The sequence below is a fragment of the Phytophthora cinnamomi genome (assembly GCF_018691715.1).
Source record: "Phytophthora cinnamomi strain GKB4 chromosome Unknown Contig29, whole genome shotgun sequence".
Classification (NCBI taxonomy): Eukaryota; Oomycota; class Peronosporomycetes; order Peronosporales; family Peronosporaceae; genus Phytophthora; species Phytophthora cinnamomi.
The window spans coordinates 916,759-935,844 of NW_027150962.1; the positions used below are offsets into that span (position 1 = coordinate 916,759).

The window sequence follows — 19,086 nt, forward strand, 5'->3', positions numbered from 1 at the left end:
ATGGCTACACGATGGGAATGTTGGTCTCAATAAAAAATGGGTGTTAATGATAACACCTTAAAATGGGTACAGTCAGACGTACCCATTTTTGACTTGAGACCGTCGCCATCAATCAATCACCTCGAGACATTGATGGCTGACACGCTGGCGCTGTACGCGCGCATCCTGGCGCTGGTGCAGCCGCCGGAGCTGCACCGCAGCTGCAACGGCGTGCTGCAGGACGAGTACGCGGCGCTGCAGCGCGCTGTGGACGACGCGGTGGCTGCGTTCGCCAAGGTGGAGGAGGTGCGCGACGCGGTGAAGCAGCTGGAGCAGGGCAAGCCGCCCAGCGGGCGCAGCGCCAGCCTCATGGAGGCGATGGACGCGGCCACGCAGCTGCAGCATGACCTGGGCGAGAAGCTGGGGCAGGTGGCGGCCGGGATGCCAGTGGTGAGCGCGAATTGCGTCTGGAGTGGTGGCGGATTGGGGGCTCAATTGGTATATTGTCGTCATTTGATGCTGCTGTAGCAGGAGAAGGCTGCTGCTGATGAGAAGAAGGAAGAAGGTCGGGTGAAGAGGAAGAGAGAGGAGGAGGAGAAGGAGAAACAGGAGGAGGAGGAGGAAAGTGATTCGTCGTCGTCCTCCTCCTCTTCTTCCTCGTCGTCGCCCTCTTCTTCAAGTAGCAGTGAGGAGGAGGACGACGACGACGAAAAGGAGGAAGAAGCCAAGCAGAAGAAGCGAGCTAAAGTGGGCGGCAACGAGGAGAATGGGCCTGATAGTGGCAAGATGAGTGCGGACCTGACCCTGGCCCACGGTGCTTTGAAGGCGATTTCGTCGGTTAGGACGGTCAACAAGCGCATCCAGTTTGATATGATGAATCAGTGGGCGGAGGCGCTGTTCGACATTAAGCGTGTCCTCAAGCATCAATCTAGCGGCGACGCTAGCGCGACAGACAAGCCGGCAGCTGAGGTTGCTGCCCGCGCGCTGGAAGCTGCGGCGACGGTCTTCCAAAAGCTCGAGTGGAGCAGTGAGCACGTCAAGGAAGTGCGATCTGTGATCGCTGCGCTGACAGACGCTTGCTCCAAGAACGAGAAGCTCAGGAGTTACTTCCATCGGTACGGCCCTAGGGTGCTACTGTTTCGGTTTCTAGTCATCGAAATGTTTCTTTACGTCGTGTATGTTTTCTGGTGTGGACAGTGTTCGAGCACAACTGGAAAGTATTGAGATGAGTATCCCTGCGCCGGTGACGGAATTTGCGGAGTCATCCAAATCGTCCGGTAAGAATGGATCTCGGTCACTGGAGGAAAAACTTCGCACTTTCCGCAATCTGAGTTCTAAAATCATGAAACTGTCCTGCGACGAGAAGCCAGCAAGTATTTTTGAGGCGCTTGGATTGATTCAACAAGTGATGGAGAGTGACACGACTTGTGCACGACGAGAGGAAGTGCGGAGCTCCGTCGAGAGCGCCAGTCGTTGGATTAGCGAGGTTCCACTACGGAATGATTTGGCCCAAGAATATATTTGTTTTGTGAACAGCGTGCGCGATTATAGCAAGAGGTTGGGCAATCAAGTCGGATGGCAAAGGTACGATCACAACTTTATATCGTTTCCGTGGACTTCACCTCACGTTACACTTTTATTATTCAATTCAGGCTTGTTGTGAGTATGATGGAACTGCTTGACGAAAAATCTAAGCCGAGCAGAGCCTCCCAACCACCTCGTACTTCAAGTGTGACAAGGCACAAGCAAGACCTATTGGCATCAGCACTGACTCAAGTGGAAGAATGGCAGGATGGAATTTTCTCTCTAGACCAGTTCGGCAAGTTGATGAAGACACTTAACGACATAGTTTCCTACAGCTCAAATGAATGGCAGCCACGGACAGACCCAACGCTCCACAAGTGCATTGAGAAACTGAGGATCTGCGCCCAACACATTAAAAAGCAGCCGCTACGCGACAAACGCTTGCAGACAATCAACAAATGGAAGAAGAGTATCGACATTCTTCGGCGTTAGCTCGGTGAAGACAAGAACTACGACGCGGTCGTTCACGAGGGCTTTGCCAGGCGTCACTTCTCGTCAACTGAAATAGACATCCGTTGCGCTTCACATTGACAAAACGACCCAAGTCTCCGTCCCACGTACTTCCACAATCCTCTGCGATTCTACTATGTGCAGCTACCCTTCGTGTTCATTCATTCTTGTACTTCGCTCGCCAAGTCCGTCGCAGAAATTTGTCACCAAAGTTTATTAGACCGACATGAAACGCAGCACTGGAGGCTATGAACTGATCCAGAAGCAGCTCGGGGAAATCGACGGCGTAGTGGTCCGCCAAGACACGCAAATTGGTGAGATGATTGCTCAGGCAGTTGGTCTACCCTGGGAGGCGAAAAACAAGTACGCAATCCACAGATTGCCTGCGGACAAGAAAGTTAAGAACGACCCAGATGATGCAACTGGGTGGTCCCCGACTGGAGCCGAGCTGAAGGCCCTCGAGCCTTTCATGCGTGCTCAAGAGGAAAGCTGGTTCTGCACGCGCATTGTCTTGCAGTGTCTCGGCTGCGGCTACTTGCGCCCACTCAAGATGCACTTCACTGTCGCTGGCGACACAGGCGATGCGTACGTGATGGAGCGTCCGTACAAATGCGGCGGCGGGTTGTGTTGCCCTCTGGAAATGCGGCTGAACGGCTTGAGTGGAGAGAACGGAGAAGTCAAACACATTGGGCGCATTCGTGAAGATTTTTCGCCTTATTTGAGCCGGTTCTGCTCGGCGTGTTGTCTCGCCACAGCTTACACGGATGTCGAGCGTGCGCTGCCTGATGGCACTTACGAGAAGCGCTATTCTCTGCGAGTGAATCTTTCGTGCTGTGGCCGGGTCAACAACTGCTGTGCGCCGTCATGCTTCCGCAACGACGCTGTGTACGACGTCTTGGACCCTGACGGAGCGGTCGTAGCAAATTTGCAGGTGAGTTTCGGCAGTGGCGAGTGCCTCAAAGCGTTTTGTCGCGCCAGCGGAGGGTTCACGAACTATGTGCTCCAGTTTCCCCGGGATTCGACACCTACAGATCGCGCCCTGCTGCTCGCAGCCCTCTTTCAGCTCGATTACGCGATTTTCGAGAAGAAGGCACAACAGTAGGAGGTGACAAGGCAACCAGCGTATGCGATTGCATTTGCTTTCGAGAAGCTGTTGTCCATTATTTGCCTAGCAATTGCGATGCTATTCTACTTTTTGGTTTAGCTTCTTCATGGCTGTCTTGCCACCTTCTATTCCATGCAGTCATCGTTGCGTGGCTGTCTGTCTGGTGTGTGCAGTTGTAGTTGGTAGCATGGGCACCAATGTTTAAGTTATTCTTTCTGCTTGGGAATCGGCGGGCAATGCAAGTCAGGCATGCAGCGTTGATCTCGTTTGGGCCTTGCGTTACATGTTAGTAGTTGACTTGCGTTGTTAGGATAGTTTTACTGATGGCTTGAGATGTGGTCAGTAGCTTATCGACGCGCAATACCCAGCCGCTTCATGCTCTTCGACGAGCTCAGCTCCGATCCTTTGGCGCTTGCTTGCATGAAGCGCTTGATAAGCAGCACGTGGTTCCTTTGAGGCATGTGCTTGGCTGTCCCTACAGCTCCACTGGCCGTACTTGTAGAGCTGCCCGCAACACTTTCTGCAGGGCGCACTGACACTTGGCTTGAAGTACTGCTACTTCGCTCACTGTCATGCGAGCTGTGATGGTGGTGGTGACGGCTGGATTTACTATGCTTTCGCCGGTGTCGCGCCAGCCGCTTCGCTCGGGATAATTCTAACGACATCACATCATCGTCTTCAAGTATTTCCTCGTCTTCGTACTCGATTACAACGTCTTCAGCTTTTGGCAAGGGCTTTCGGGGGTCGGTCGCTGGACGGCTGTGGTGGTGAGGTGAGAGAGGAGTGGACGCAGGCGCCCGAGGAGACATTGGCCGAGTAGGCGACACAATACGTGGAGATGTCGGTGGAGTCGCTTGCATAGAGTAAGCCTGCGTGTCACTTGGTCGACTACTAACGGCAGATACAGCGGTGCGGATCTTCCGTGGGCTGTTACTCGCTAACGTGCTTGTAGGTGAAGCAGGCGTAGGTCGGCGGCGGGGACTTGGAAGGTGTTGGGGATCGGATATTTCGGTGGTAGTAGACGGAGGCCGAGATGTGCGGGGCGGGCGAGGGCTAGTAGGCCGATTGATTTCGTCAATGGTCGTGCTGGTCGACGGTCGAGTTGCCCCAGTCTTAATGCTACCTTCACTGCTACTGCTAAACGATGGCATTGCCTCTTCCTGCATTCCCTCGAACGTACGAGAAACATAGTGCCCTCTGGTAAAGCGGTGCGACTCGATAAATTTCGGTAGCATGATCAGTCCGTTCTTCGACCTCTTCACGTATTCAAGCTTCTGTCGGTGGCGCTCCTTCCGATACCTTTCCGAGTGTGACCAGTGATCTCCGTCGTGGGTATAATCTGGTGGTAGGATTTTCATGCAAAACTCCTGCAAATCCAGGTCGTTGCTGTTGTCAGTGTCATACCTCTTGAACAGCCCTAGACACTGCGCTGGGGTCAGACGAAAGCCAAGAGCAAGAAGCCGCTCTCGAAACTCCTCCATTGTTACGTGACTGGCCTTCTTAAAGATTTTGTAGGCTTGGCGGAAGGTATCGGAGCTTCTTGAGGTAGCCTGTTGGATTTTGTCCCGAATTCGCATTTCGATCTCATCCAGGCTCCAACTTTCCATTTCAATCTCTGTCATATATTGTTCAGGGTTTGCCATCGCTTTTTCTTTTTTCTTTTTTGCCTCGATCCGGTGTAACTCGTCAGCTGCAGCTACCCAAGAGATTCCGATATAATCAGGAGGTAGCACACCATGAATGAACTCATTCAAGTCAATGTCTCCACTACCATCCTTGTCAAATCGGCGGAACAGAATGTCAGATTGAACGCGTGTTAACGCTAATCCAATCGCTTCCAATGCTGCGTGAAACTCGTGCGGTTTGATCCCGTTAACCTTCTTGAAAATACGGAAGGCTTGCCTGAAGCAGTCGGATGACCGAGATGTGCGCTGCTCGATCTTCTCGCGCAGCATACACTCGATGTCAGCAATAGTCCACGATTCCTGCACTGATTGCACTGCCATCGAGTACAGCTTCCGCCGGGAGTCGTCAACCTTTTGGCGGTCCTTGACAGACAACCAGAACGAAGTGGAGTAATCATCGAGCATGACGCCTTGGACAAACTTGTTCACATCCAGGTCGCCAGTCTTATCAAAGTCAAAAGTGTCAAATAGATCCTGCAGTTGTTTCTCGGAGACCCTTAGCCCGAGCCTTCTCAAGACAGCGTTTAAATCGTTGCAGGAAATTCCGCCAGGCTTTCCGAATAGCATGAAAGCTTGCTGAAAACGGTCTGTTTCCTCTGAGAGCTGGTCCATTCTTTCACGCAGCATCGCCACAAGCTGCTTTGTCGAGACAGACGGCTCCTGCTCGGCCGCACTTGGGTCGCTTCTGTAAGTATTTGCACTGGCTGGCCGGTCGGACGCACGATTTTCCTTGGTAAAGAGAGTCGTGGCAAATTCGATGGTATCAATGACGCCGTCCCTATCTTTGTCGAACCGGACGAAGAGTTCCCTGCATTTGGGCGGGGATATCTGTACCTGGAGCATTCCTACGTGGCGATGGAAGTCCGCGAACGAAATGGTGTCCGAATTTGTGAAGAAACGGAAGGCTTGTCCAACGGCGTCCGTTGCCCCACGTGGCATTTTCTCTTCAAGTCTCCGAACGATGCATTTTTCAAGCTCATCCAGAGCCATATACTCGTACACCGGGGTTGACTTCCTTGGGCTGGGTCCTGCAATTGCGGCGTTGGTGGTATTCCCACCGCCCAGTCGTGGCGACCTGATCGCAGGCCGGCTTGCAGGCTCGAGTTTCATAGAGGTCTTGATGGGTGACTCTTTGCTCGGGACTTGCGCTGGCTCATCAGGCGAGAAAAATGTTTCTGGTAAAAATACGCGTTGTGCAAACGTAGCATAAACGATCTCGCCTAGGTCTTCCTGGTCGATGCGGCGGAAAAGCTCGTTGCACAACCGTGGGGTTACTTGTAGACCGAGTCGCACGACCTTGTGGTGAAAGCATTCTGGTGTGATGGAATTTGTAGTTGTGAAGAAACGAAAGGCTTGCCGCGAGTAGTTATCATATGCGCTTGAGCTCGGAATACTCGGGTCGACCGTACAAAACATCGTGTGGGTGATCTTGCGCAGCTCCTTGATCAGCGCATCCACCGTTGTGATCTTGGGCGCTAACTGAGGTTCCAAGCTAGTGTCAAAATCTGAAGGAAGCGCTCGCGGCATCCTACCCGCTGGCCGGGTTGGACGGCTGGCCCGCGCCTTGCCCAGGGCATAGCCAGCGCCGCTCAGCGCCAAGCTGCCCACAGGAGGCCCCTCCATTCCAGTGAACAGACTATCGCCAAGTGCTCCAAATTTGTGCAGAGCGATTGACGCGGACGATGGCGTACAGCGGCGTCGACTAGCCTGGCCCGGTCGCCTCACGCCACCGGTGAAACGGCCACGCCCAGTGCCGGCAAATACTCGGGGAGAGTGGCCTGCATTTATAGGCGCGATATTTTCACGCCGGAGAGCTGTCGACCATCGATATATATAGTGGTTGGCACGAAAGCCGCGGCAGACGCCTGCCACGTCAGGGAACTCGATCCACCCACGTCGAGGGTGCGTTGACCAGAAACCCTGCTGGCAGACAGACATCCAGCAAAAAAAAAGTGGCTCGCTTCATTCATTCATCTCCTTGGCACAGCAGCCCAATTCTAGAACTGCTCACCTTTCAGGCCGCATAAGAGAGCTGCACAATCTCGCGGATATTCGACCTGCAGTCGCGCTCTTCCCATACGGTTTCGGCGCGCAGCACGCCGTCCGCCTGCACGAGGCCCACGAAGTGCTGCACGCTGCCATTCGTCCCAAAGTAGTACTTCTTGGCCGCCACCAGCGCACGCGCGTGCGGCGCGCGGCGCAGATGCCGCTTGATCGTCTGCAGCGCATCCATTAATTTAACAGCATTAGTCCCGGATAGCCAACGAAAAAACAACAACAACTCGCGCACCTGGTACAATTCCTCCGCCACGGCCTCCGTGTAGATGGTCTCGGCCGTCAGGATGAGGTCGAACTGCATCTGCTCGTCGCTGCGGCGCTCCACGTCGCGCATGTACTGGCTCATGCTGCTCCAGGCGCCGGCGTAGAACTCGGCCCTGTCGTACAGCTGCGCGCCCGCGTTGCGCCGCACGTTGGGGCTGGTCGTGAGCTCCAGCACCTCCTTGTTGTAGTCGCTGAACACCACGCGCCGCGCGCCGCGCTGCAGCGCGTGGATGCCCGGCAGGCCGTGGCCGCAGCCCAGCTCCAGCACGGCCGGCGGCATGTGCGGCACCTGCGCCTCCACGAAGCGCACGAGGTCCAGCGAGCACTCCCAGAGCTTGAAGCCTCCTTCGTACACGCCCGTCTGCACGTCCGACGTGCTCAGCACCGCGCGGATGGCGCCCGTGCGCGCCAGGAAGTCCGCGCCCGTCGTGTTCACGATGTCGAAGCGCAGCGCGCCCGCCTGCACGCTGGAGAAGGCGGCGGCGGGCAGCGAGGAGCACGCAGCGGACGGCGAGAAGCGCTCGCCACTGCGTCCGGGCGCAGAGGCGGCGGGAGCGGCCGCGGACGGAGCTGCAGGCGCCGGCGCGGCGCCGTCCAGCGCGAAGTTGAACGAGAAGGACATGGGTGGCTCTGCGGTAGGTAAACCGGTAAAGTGATTCCCTTAGAGGGATGCAGCACTCGGAACTCTCTCTAAAAGAACTATTGGTGTTTTGTATGGGTTCCGGATAGTGACGCGCGCTATCCAGACGTTGACCTTCACTCTGCATTTGGCAGCGGAAGGGAAACATTGCGATCGGCCCGGGATGGCGTCGCCCTCGCACCGCGAGACGGTGGTGCTGGGCGCCGAGGAGCTGGTGCACCCGCTGGAGGAGCGCGTGTTCCAGCTGTCGCAGGAGCTCACGCAGACGGACCCGCAGGTGCCGGCGCTCTCGGACGACGAGGTCATCACCAAGCTCAACATGTGGGTGGCAAAAAGACCCAAAAGTGGGTTTTATTGATACAAGGTTGACGTACTGATGACGTAATCTGGGTGGATGGGTGCCACAGGATCGCCGAGACGCTCGAGGAGGTGGAGACAACCTTCCGCAAGGAGAGGTCGTCCCCGTACCGCCGCGACGGTAGGATCTGGGCTGCAAGTTGAAGCTGTGGGTGGGAGCTGACGTGGGTTTTATTCCCAGGGCACCTCATTGGGAACCTGCTGCAAGTGCTGGAGCAGAACGAGGACTTCTACCCCATGGTACGTCCTGTTGTGGAGGAGAAGCGGCTTCCACTTTGACTCATTTGTGGTGTGTTTCACTGCTGCTAATTGCTAGCTGGAGGGGAAGCTGTCGGACCTGAGCGTGAACCGCGTCAAGGCGGCGACGTGTCGGCTGCTGCTGGCCACGGTGCCGGTGAACAGCAGGGCGATCGTGCGCATGCTGGACGACGACGAGGAGATGCTGGAGCGCGTGTGTGGCTTCGCTGCAGTTGCTGACCCAGGCCTGCGCTGCTACGCTACGGGGCTGCTGTCTGTGGGGTTGAGGGACCGCTCCGTTGCGGACACGGTGGTGAACAATGACACGCCCGTGAAGTTATTGAAGAGGGCCAGGATGTACGCGTCCAAGTTGGAGAAGGAACGGCAGCAGGCGGTCAAGTATATTCAGGATCACTTGCGGATGGCATCGTCTCGTCATAAGAAAACGACTAGTGGTGGTGGTGGTGGTGGTGGAGGGAGCGCGTCGACCAAAGCGACAACGCCGCAGAGGTCGTTGAAGAGGAAACACTCGGATACAGGCAACAGAACGTCAGTCCATAGCAACGACCACGGCGAGGGTGCTGACGCTTCTGCAGCAGAAGAAGAAGAGCCGGCAGTAACTGTTCCTATCCAGCAGTCGTTGCCGATTTCAGGCGGGGAAGAAGATGTGTTGGGAGGGTTTGAAGATGGATCATTCGTGATGCCAAGTCCGGAGCATCACGAAGAGGACTTTAAGCGCCTGGTGATGCTCGAGCTCTTATACACTTTGGATTGCTTGGGGTCTATGGGAGAGTACCTGGAGATCTTTGCGCCAGCACTGAAAGAAGACATCATTGGGACCGTCGTCACATTTCTGCATAGCAAGAACCCTGCGGTGATATCGCACACGATGACGTTAACTTCGCATTTTCTTGCCCACAAAAAGTTCTCCTTCTCGCTTGTCGAGGCGGGAGGAGTAGATTTACTATTCACGGTATTTAAATTGCAGCAAGCGGCTGGTCAATTGGGCTTGCTGGATCGCAGCTTGTCAATGTGCCTTCACGGATTCGCTTCTTCGTCTGCAGTCATTGAGCGCCTTGTTGTGATGAATCCGGAAAACATGCTATCTGCCGCCTTCACGTTGCTTTCCAGCCCGAATGACCGCGCTCGTCAGAATGCTGTGGTGTTTTTTAGTTTGACGCTGGGTTTCAAGGTGATTCTTGACTACTTTGAGAAGCACAATGGATTGTACACTATCCTGAATATAATTCGGGTGGGGAATCACCCGAAATCAGCGGCTCAAAGGCAACTTGCTCAAGATGCGTGCTTGTGTTTACGTCAGTACGTGCGCATGCATATGGCTTTGGTGACTCATCGACTACGAAGAAAGCTTGCGCAACTGAATCACCCGTCGAATCGGCAGTCTAACACAGCACCCGTCTTGACGGCGGCAACAGCTGCGTCCCGAATTCCTGCTCGGGTTCCGAAAATCACGTGGTCTAAGGTAATCGACCTCGACGACAAGACTCACGAACAAAATATGGTGTTTTATGAGAAGTATCGCTTCAGTGCCAGCAGTGGTAACTCCAACAACTCGTGGTCTGCCGCTAGTGGCCCAGGAGGTGCAATGTGGTCTCCCGCGGCAAAACTCAGTCATTTGCGTGGAATTCTAGTGCTTTTGGAAGTTGTAGCCATGATGTGCTCAGTGGTGCAAAATACGGATCCGGATGCCAACTCCTCAACTATACGGATATGGACTGGAGAACGCGCACAGTTTTGCTTGGACTCCCTTCGCGTGTTGACACTCGTTGTCCCATCTTTAGCCAATGAGGTGTGTTCGACAGAAGTATCCATAGACGAAGGTGGCACTTCCAAGCAACTCGGAATGGCGATTTTGTTGGAGATCGCGATGAGTAGCAATCCTCGAGACTCTGAGTTGGTTCGAGATTCCCTTCGGGTGTTCTGTAATTGTGTGTCTCCACCTCACCACGAGGATTGTTGGCAGCACCCCTACAAAGACATTCGGCAGTACACCTTGACGGCTAGAAGCATGAGAACGAAAAAAGATGATCAAGCGCAGCGCTCAACGTCAGAGACAGCAGACACAGCTACAGCCGACAACTGCTCAAACTGCTGTTCCAAAGCTAAAGATGACAAAATGCTGAGGCCTGTACGAAAATTGGCGCGCGAGAGAAATGCGATCAAAGTGTGCGTCTACCTACTTCGGTACAAGCGATCGGTGCAGAATGCAGATGCTATTCGCTTATTGGCGACGCGCGCGCTGTTGGGGCTGTCGCGCGATCGCCATATTTCTCAAATTCTTGAAAAGATGCAGGTTGGGCAATTGCTTTCCGATATGATTCGCAGCGACCCTGTGTTAGAGGAGAACGCCGACATTCACGTGCGCTTCCGAGAATCTGCTTTGGATTTGATTTCTCACGTGACACACCGAGCGTCCAACGTGGTGATCAACGAGGCAACGGACCCCACTGTGAGGAAAATTGAAAAGGCAAGCATCGTTACAAATACCAAAATTACTTACGACGAGAACGAGCTACTTCGGCTCATTCACGACCACCTCGTCACGAAAGGGTTACACCATGCGGCATCTGCACTTGTCGACGAGGCCAATATTCACGTTGAGAAGCAAAGGAAAACATCCTCCGCTGGCGATGTCCAGCCTTCTCGAATAGAAGCAAGCCTGACTAATGGAGGAACAAATTGTTCCATTGTGATAAGTTCGACACCACAAAAGAAACAAGTTGTTGCTGATCGAGAAGTATCACCCGATGTTGCAAGTCGACGCGAAAGTGGATACTTAAGTGGGGATGATACACCCCGCCCGAAGAAGTTGCAACGAATTTCATCTTTGGGATCGATTGTGCCCGAACTCAAGAAAATTCAAGTCGGAGAGCTTACTCAAGGACCTCGTCTATCAGTGAAAATATCCCGACCGATAGATGGGAAAGTCAAAGCCCCCATACCTGCCACGCCTTATCGCCAATCTAGAAAACGAATGCGGCAGGCTTTCTCTAGACCACATTTCTTTCAAGATATATCCTACGAGCAGTCCGTAACGTCTCCAAGGCTCGTTTCGGAGACATCGCGCTCCGATGCTCTTCAAAAGCTCCCAATTAATACGCGATGGAGTACAAACGGTGAAGCTACCTCTGTGACCTCATCCAGCAAGTTGGATGAAATTATTACGCATTACTTGCGAGAACAACACCGCCAATGCGCCAACCCTGTCACAACGGTACCACCTTTTAAACTGTTGGGAAAAGGAGCGCTGCATCGGTGTCCAGATCCTCCTGCGTCGATGTCATCAAACTCGAGTATCTGTACGCGGTTATTGCGTCGTAGTCGAACGGGATATCGTGCTGGGCCATCAGCATTTTCAACGTACTATGCTGATGCCGGAATAGACCGCTACGTGTTCAGTCGATACAGGCCTTATCGCACCGTGGGTGCCCACGTCGGATCGTTCGCGTGGGGAGGGGTGAGTGTCGCTCGATTCTTCGGACAAGATCAGCAAGGGATGCTGATTGCGAATCACGACGGAGAATTACGTCAATTCAATATCGGGTCGGATGAGGTTGTTGAAGAATGGACGTGTCACTCGCCCTCAAGTGCTATCGTTGACTTGGAAACAAATGAGTCCACGTCCGTTGGCGCTCAAAGCCGGCTGATTTTAACAGGGGCAGTTGCTTTATCTGATCTTGCCGTGAACGAAATAGGACTGTGGGAAGCTAATGATATGAGCGCGCTTGTCGAGCGGTGGCGATTTAAAGGCGGACTTCGACCTCAGTTTAACCATTATGGAGATCGAATCGTAGCACTTGACGCTCGTCCAGTTGATGAAGAGGATGAATGGGATGGCCCGGGTATCAATGTTAAAGGTGCTGTCGTGCTCGATATCGCAACAGCTGACGTTTTGTGCGACCTGAAGGATGCGACGCGCTCCAATGACTACGGAGCAGAAACTAATTGTTGCTTCTCGCCTTGCGATGGTACAATTCTCACGGACGGTATGCTGTGGGATGCCCGTATCCCTACCCGCGCGTTGTACAAGTTTGATAAGCTGTCGAACGTCGGTTGCGGCTTTTTCCACCCCAATGGAAACGAGGTGATCGTGAACTCAGCCGTGTGGGATCTCCGCACATACCGCTTATTACGCATGGTACCAGCATTGGACAAGTGTACCATCAAATTCAATCCTTCTGGTAGTGTGTTGTTTGCATACTACCCATACGCAGGGGTAAGTAGATTACTGGCGAAGGTAGTTTGGTGGAAACGATCACTGACTTGTACTAACCCTTTTTTTACTAGGGTGACTACCTGGAGCGCCGAAAAAGCAAGCTCAAGTCGTGGTTTCGAGTTTTGGATTCGCGCGACTACAAAGACATTACTACGATTGATCTGGGTCGACCCGTGTTTGATATCAGTTTGAACACGAATGGCACGGTGCTGTCTGTTGTTGAAGGACGCTACCTGGAGGCTGGTGACGTCGACGATGATGATTCTATTTGTCGTCTGTACGATGTTGGGAGAAAGCGCCCGGCTGAGGATGACTCAGACGTAGAAGACGGCGAAGGCGATTCAGATACACTAGATGACGATGAATACGACGATGAAAATTCTGGTGATGAAGATGACGACATGGAAGAGGAGGAAGAAGATACAGACGAAGACGAAGAAGAGACGTCCGACTCCAACTCGGACGAAGCCGAAGGGACAGAGGATGAAGAGGGAAGCGAAGATGACGACGATGAAGATGGTGCTGCGCACATTCTTGCTATTGAGGGCGATAGCGGCGATGAAGACGGCAATGGCTCCATCTTGTCAACCCACGATCTGGGCTATTTATTAGAGCTTCCTGATTACTACGAGGTTCACCAATATTCTAGCGATGAGGAAGACGCCGAAGAAGATGAGTAGACTGTCGCAGATCAACGCCTACGATGCGAACACCTGTGCAAAAAGGTAGAAATATGATAAGAATTTTGTGATTAACGGATTGCATTTACATGTAATGCAGTGTTTGTTCGCAGAGACTGCTCCCGATTTATCTGTAAGTTGAAACGACAGCTTCGCTCCTGCTTTCCGGCTTATTGATCAAACGCTCGAGCATGGCGACCAAGCCTGAAGTGGACGCGGAGACACTAGGCGATAAGCCTGTGCTACTGAAGCGGAAGGACTTTTTGGGGAAGGAGAAAGCGGCTCAGAGCCACCCCAACCGGACCTACTACTACCGCCAGCCTACAGACCTGCAGCATGTGATTGACACATCCACAAGTCATCTTGTTCGTGAACCGAAAGACGCCAAGGTTCTACTAGCTCGCGGCCAAGCACTCTTTAAGCAGGCGAACTACGAGCAGACAATTCGAGATCTAAGTGAGGTCGTGACTCTGGATAACACGCACGCTACAGCATTTTACACGCGAGGGCTGGCGTACTCCAAGCTCGACAAAGTGGAGCTAGCGATCCGCGACTTCTCACGGACTCTGCAAATTAACCCAGAGCATGTGAACGCTGCATACGCCCGTGCGTCTTGCTACAACTCACAGGGAGACTTCGTTCGAGCGATTGATGACTACAACTTTGCTTTGCTGAAGGACAAAAAGTTGAAGCTACAGCAGAAGCATCAGCAGGAACTGCATCGATCTGCAACACTAACACGACAACAATTGCAACGCCAGAAGCAGCAACAAGACGAGAATGCCAGTAACGCGTTCATTTTTTCCCAGCGATTGAAGAAGACAAACCTGAACTTTGAAAAGACTGTGCCTGGGTCAGTTGGAGAAAGTGATAACAACGACGAAGGCGGTCTGCGAGAAGAGAAGACTTCTGCACTGAGTTTCTCTTTGTTTACTGATTCACGCTCACATAATTTCTCAACGACTGGAGTAACGTCAGCTGAAGACCACATATCCCCAACACCACGAAGTGCGATTCTCTTACCACCATCACCAGCTTTGTCCTCGTCTTCATCAGCTGATCGACGACGATCACTTCCCACTGCGCAGTCAGTAGCGGTTCCTGCCTGCAAGAAGACAGCGACATCCGCCTCGACCACCGCATCAGCACTCGAGGAAGCGGAAGTTCATCATGCGAGAGGCTTCCAATACCGACAGGAGGGCAACTTCCAGGCTGCAGCTGATGAATACTCACGAGCGATTCAGCTTAATCCTCAGCATTTCAAGGCGTACTTCAACCGTGGCTTCGTGTTTGACAAGATGAGGCGATTCGATGCGGCTGTGGAGGATTACACTCAGGCACTGAAGATGGACCCGCATAACGCCTTTGCACTCTACAATCGTGGAATCTCCCTTGACCGAAGCGGTGACTACCAAGGTGCTCTTGCTGACTTCACCCGTGCAATTGAGCTTCTACCGACCAACGCTGACTTCTATCACAACCGCGGGTTCTGCCACCGCAAGCAAGGAAACTTCGAATTGGCCATCGCTGACTATTCACGTGCAATTGAGTTCAACTCGGAACATTTCAAGTCGTTGTACAACCGCGCATACTCATACGACAAGCTCGGCCGCTACGAAGAAGCAGTGCAAGACTACACGGCTGCACTGAGCGTCGAGCCCGAGAACGCCAACGCTTATCACAACCGCGGAAGCACGTACGACAAGATGAAGGACACTACCCGGGCTATCGCTGACTTCGATCGTGCTATCACGCTTCAACCGCGCTCCGTGTCGAGTTATAACAGCCGTGGACTTTGCTACGACCAGCTAGGACGCCACGAGGAAGCACTTCAGGATTTTGCCAAGGCGCTCGCACTGGACCCGCGTAGCGCTGTATTTTATCACAACCGTGGTTACTGTCTCCGGAATATGGGGCGCTTCGAGGAGGCGGTACATGATTATAGTTCTGCTCTTGCACTCGAGCCACGCAACGTTGCTGCGTATAACAACCGAGGCTATGCTTTACGGAAGCTCCGCCGCTACAAGGAAGCCGTTGCGGACTACACGACGGCACTCGCCATTGAACCACAGAACACAAGAACGCTGAGCAACCGAGCCTACTCGCTGGCAAAGATGCAGCGCTTCGAAGAAGCCATAGCCGATTACACGCAAGTCTTAGCACTCGATCCGCAAAACTCCTACTCACGCCACAACCGTGCCATTTTGACGGCCAAGCTGAAAGGTGGCGATGTAGATGAGCGAGACCTAAAATGATGCACAAACCGAGGCGAACGAAGTTAGGATGATTAGGAGTTATACCTCTGTCAAGTCTTGTTCACCACATAGCACTCCTATATCACGCGAGCTTCAAGCTGCTTCGCTGCTGAAGTTGCTGTTGATAGATGCAGGCACCTTCACCTTCCCGCTGCATGGGGCCTTGCAAGATCGGTTCTCTAAAGCGAGTTTATGTAATCTCGCCTTAAAACTTGAAGCCCGAGTGCATGGTCGCCGTGAAGTTCGTGTACGTAACGCGCTTGAAAGCAGCACTGCGCTGTGTTGTCGAGTTACTCGCTACAAGAACCCCCATCACTGTGCCGCGTTATATTAACGTCACATCTAGGTGTTGGTCATAACAAAACCCGCTCCTTGTCCTCCTCGGGCTCCTGCTGGAAGCCGAAGTGCATCGTGGTGCCCGACCCAGAGGGCAAGTGATGGTCTCACACGTCGCAGAATTGATCTTTGGCGTGATCGGATGAGTGCTCAGAGCTCGACCGATGAGTGGTTGAAGGACCTGCTAGAGAAATGTTGCAGTCTGGGGCGTGACGATATGGAGATGTCGAGTCTCCGTTTGGCAGGATACTTTACTCGAACGAGTTGCATGGAAGAACTCCCGGCTTCAACGTTCGCGCCCAAGCTGCTGGTTTCTTTCCCAGGTCATCACTCGATCGTGCGTCGGAGGAACAGCTCCCGATGGACCTCTATGTGGCGCCAAGATCTCCTGTAGGTATGGGCCTCAAGCTTATAATCGTTTTGGCACCGACTCAAGCCCACCCACCCGCTGTACCAGCCACCGATGAAGTTCTGCGGTCTCCTTCTCGGACTTGCTATCGCATGTGTGTCCAGCATCCAAAGCGTTAGTGCCGCCACTGACGTGTCAAACCTGCCCGTCTTCTTCTTCCACGGTCTCTCCGACGACTACACCGCTGGAGACAACTACGTGGCGAACCTCACTGCTGAAGGTCGCACGGTTGTGCCTCTCTCCTTCTGCGACTCGTCCTGCTCATTCGAGTCCCTTGTGACGCAAGTGCCGCTCGCGGTCACCGCGGTTCGGGAAACGGTGATGAACAACTCCGTCTTCGACGACGGCTACATCTTCATCGCTCACTCGCAAGGTGGGGCCATCTCGCGAGCTGTGATCGAGGAAATGGACGACCACCAAGTGAAGCGCTACATCAGCTTGGCCGGCGTGCAGAACGGCATCTTCAACGGACCCAACGATGCAGAAGCCCTGGCTTCTTCCGGGGTGAGTTATCTCAACTACATCGTTCCGGCCGAGGTCTTCAACTTCAGCAAGTACGCACCTGAGGACGCCTACGGAAAAGTCGAGCGTGACATCGTCCAGTTCACGCTCGAGAACCCAGACGTGCAGTACCAGTACTCGTACTTCAACCTGCAGCGCTCCCCGCAGTTCGGCAGCTGGGCGTCCTCCAACATCTTCCTACCAATTGTGAACAACGTGAACCCGTGTCTGCCTGGAGACAACCAGTGCGTCTTCGACCAGCGTCGTCGCAAAGCCAATTTCTTGAAACTCGAGTCCGCTTACTTCTTCATCTCGCCGGAGGATGGAACCATCACGCCGTGGCAGTCGTCGATCTTCGGACGATACTCGGAAGTGAAGTCGGTGGATGAGATCGAAAAGAAGTTTAGCAGCCTCTCGGTCGTCGATATCAAGGATACGCTCGAGTATACGTCGGACACATTTGGACTACGCACTCTCGATGAGCGCGGTGGACTCTTCTTGGTTATTGCAGATAACGTGACGCATGTGTGCTGGTCCCGTGACAGCGGGGGCTGTTCATTCCAAAACGCGTACGAGACATATATTTACCCGGTGCTACACTAGATCATGGACTGGAAAGTTACCCCATTAGGTTATGATACCCCACATCTGTCCATTTCACTCGCTCAAATCAACGCACCACGAGTATAATAGAAGCGCTTCAAAGCAAATGCGTTGCATTTTTGATGCTCTTTTAAGAAAGGCAAGCACCATAAAGTTGATTAACGCGGATTCTCGAAAATCGCGATGTTAGATTGCAACTTACATGTGGTCCGTTCCTCATGCCGTATCCATATTCTTACTCTTGAACGCAGAAGTGTATCGTTTTAAGAATTCCTGGTCTTTGTCACTTGTTCCCAATGTAGTTTGCTGGAGACCGTTTTGGGAGCAAAGTTTTCAGTAATATACTTGTTGTACAGCGCAGCTTCAAAATACGTGGCGAGATACTTCGTCCTCTCTGATGTTTCCCCCACCTTGACGATCAACCAAACGTCCTTGTCCAACGTTTACTGCAGCCAGGAATCCATCCAGCTTGTCTTCCTAGGCTTCTTGGAGTTGTAGTAGCTAGCTAATATATGTGAGCCAGGTGTGGAAGACCGATTCTTCGAGAAGGTTGTTCGTCGGGGTAATATGCAGCACGTTATAATAAACATTGTCCGGTGACTTCTTAGCATTCAGCCATCCCCTGAAATGCTGCCCTTGTACTCTGAGAGCGAGATTTTTGGTTTCAGGGTTTAGCTTTGCCGCTTCAAGAATTGCTGACAACGTTCTGTCGCTATAATACTGTGTGAGTATCGAGGTTACCAGTGTGTTGCCGTCGTACTTTTTGTTCCAATCATCCACGTAATTGACCCAAGTGATGAGGTGAGGGTCGCTGAACAGTTTGTCTCCTGCCGTACCCAGCTTGAACTTCCCTTTGAATACATCCTTGGGAGATAACCGGCGATCCAACCAAGCTCGACACTGCTCAGATTCCACCTTAAAGGCGACGCTTTTCGTACTCGGAACCGCTTTGGCACTTCCAACCATGGATATAAGCTTTTCTTCGCTGAAGTGCTTCGCCAGCTCACCATACACTGATGTCTTCTTCGCGGGGTGCAAAACATTAAAATCGTCGACGTACTTTGTCCAGGTGTTCCAATTCGGGTTACCAAAAAGATCGTCATAGCCAACTTGTTCGAAGAACATACGAAAAATGTATTTGGGCGATCGGCAAGCAGAAGGCATGCAGTTTCTTCGCCTACAGACGTCCCACTCATTACGGCTACCGTCTTTTAGGACAAATCATCGGTGGTGCATGGCGTAATCACGTGATGATTTGTCCTAAATGACATATACGGGATTTCGTAAGGGTAAAGGGCGAATTTTGCGACCTTTTACAATAAATGACTTACTAGATTTGTAAAGTATAGTTCACAGAAGTGGCTCGCGAAAGGGTTAATAGTAAATTTACGAAAATGCAGCAAATCTAACTCAGCTGATGGGTATCTAATTTCGTAATCTTGCCAACGTGGTTGGATATCTGAAAATCTCCCACTTTAATTAAAAGTGTGGTGCCTACACGGATATTCGTGACCTCCATCAATTCCAGTAGGACAGTGCGAATCGGATCCCGGTCCGCACACTGAATGCCCCAGGTGTACTCCACCGCAGATAAAATAATTAACTAGAAAATGCATCTTTTTGTTTGCGGTGCGGCTCATCGGTTCACATAGATCCTAATTGGCCAGTCGACAGGCGCTTTCACTTTCAAAAGCGCAGTGGTTTAT

At 52.7% G+C, this 19,086-nt stretch overlaps 5 protein-coding genes across 6 annotated transcripts; 4 read left to right on the forward strand and 1 right to left on the reverse strand.

Moving 5' to 3' along the window:
* Positions 1 to 132: 132 nt before the first annotated feature.
* On the forward strand, positions 133 to 1,362 carry IUM83_10104 (Non-canonical poly(A) RNA polymerase; the record flags this gene model as incomplete). 2 transcript variants are annotated; one of them, XM_067934591.1, is made up of 4 exons in its annotated part: positions 133 to 429; positions 508 to 1,094; positions 1,177 to 1,256; positions 1,346 to 1,362. In XM_067934591.1, the coding sequence occupies 4 exons, from the start codon at positions 133 to 135 to the stop codon at positions 1,360 to 1,362; spliced, it is 981 nt and encodes a 326-aa protein (XP_067793447.1). The 2 variants fall into 2 exon arrangements, with proteins under 2 accessions (XP_067793447.1, XP_067793448.1); XM_067934590.1 differs by having other exon boundaries at positions 511 to 1,094.
* An 877-nt stretch (positions 1,363 to 2,239) lies between these two features.
* IUM83_10105 (uncharacterized protein) lies at positions 2,240 to 3,115 on the forward strand (the record flags this gene model as incomplete). The annotated part of the gene is made up of 2 exons (XM_067934592.1): positions 2,240 to 2,944; positions 3,020 to 3,115. 2 exons carry the CDS (start codon positions 2,240 to 2,242, stop codon positions 3,113 to 3,115), a joined length of 801 nt encoding a protein of 266 aa, XP_067793449.1.
* A 3,702-nt stretch (positions 3,116 to 6,817) lies between these two features.
* Positions 6,818 to 7,747, reverse strand: IUM83_10106 (Histidine protein methyltransferase 1; the record flags this gene model as incomplete). The annotated part of the gene is made up of 2 exons (XM_067934593.1): positions 6,818 to 7,021; positions 7,094 to 7,747. 2 exons carry the CDS (start codon positions 7,745 to 7,747, stop codon positions 6,818 to 6,820), a joined length of 858 nt encoding a protein of 285 aa, XP_067793445.1.
* A 181-nt stretch (positions 7,748 to 7,928) lies between these two features.
* On the forward strand, positions 7,929 to 13,276 carry IUM83_10107 (VPRBP protein; the record flags this gene model as incomplete). The annotated part of the gene is made up of 7 exons (XM_067934594.1): positions 7,929 to 8,086; positions 8,173 to 8,243; positions 8,304 to 8,362; positions 8,439 to 9,611; positions 9,681 to 9,960; positions 12,076 to 12,596; positions 12,668 to 13,276. The coding sequence occupies 7 exons, from the start codon at positions 7,929 to 7,931 to the stop codon at positions 13,274 to 13,276; spliced, it is 2,871 nt and encodes a 956-aa protein (XP_067793446.1).
* A 191-nt stretch (positions 13,277 to 13,467) lies between these two features.
* Positions 13,468 to 15,531, forward strand: IUM83_10108 (UDP-N-acetylglucosamine-peptide N-acetylglucosaminyltransferase; the record flags this gene model as incomplete). Its single annotated transcript, XM_067934595.1, has 1 exon — positions 13,468 to 15,531. The coding sequence occupies one exon, from the start codon at positions 13,468 to 13,470 to the stop codon at positions 15,529 to 15,531; it is 2,064 nt and encodes a 687-aa protein (XP_067793442.1).
* Positions 15,532 to 19,086: the final 3,555 nt, after the last annotated feature.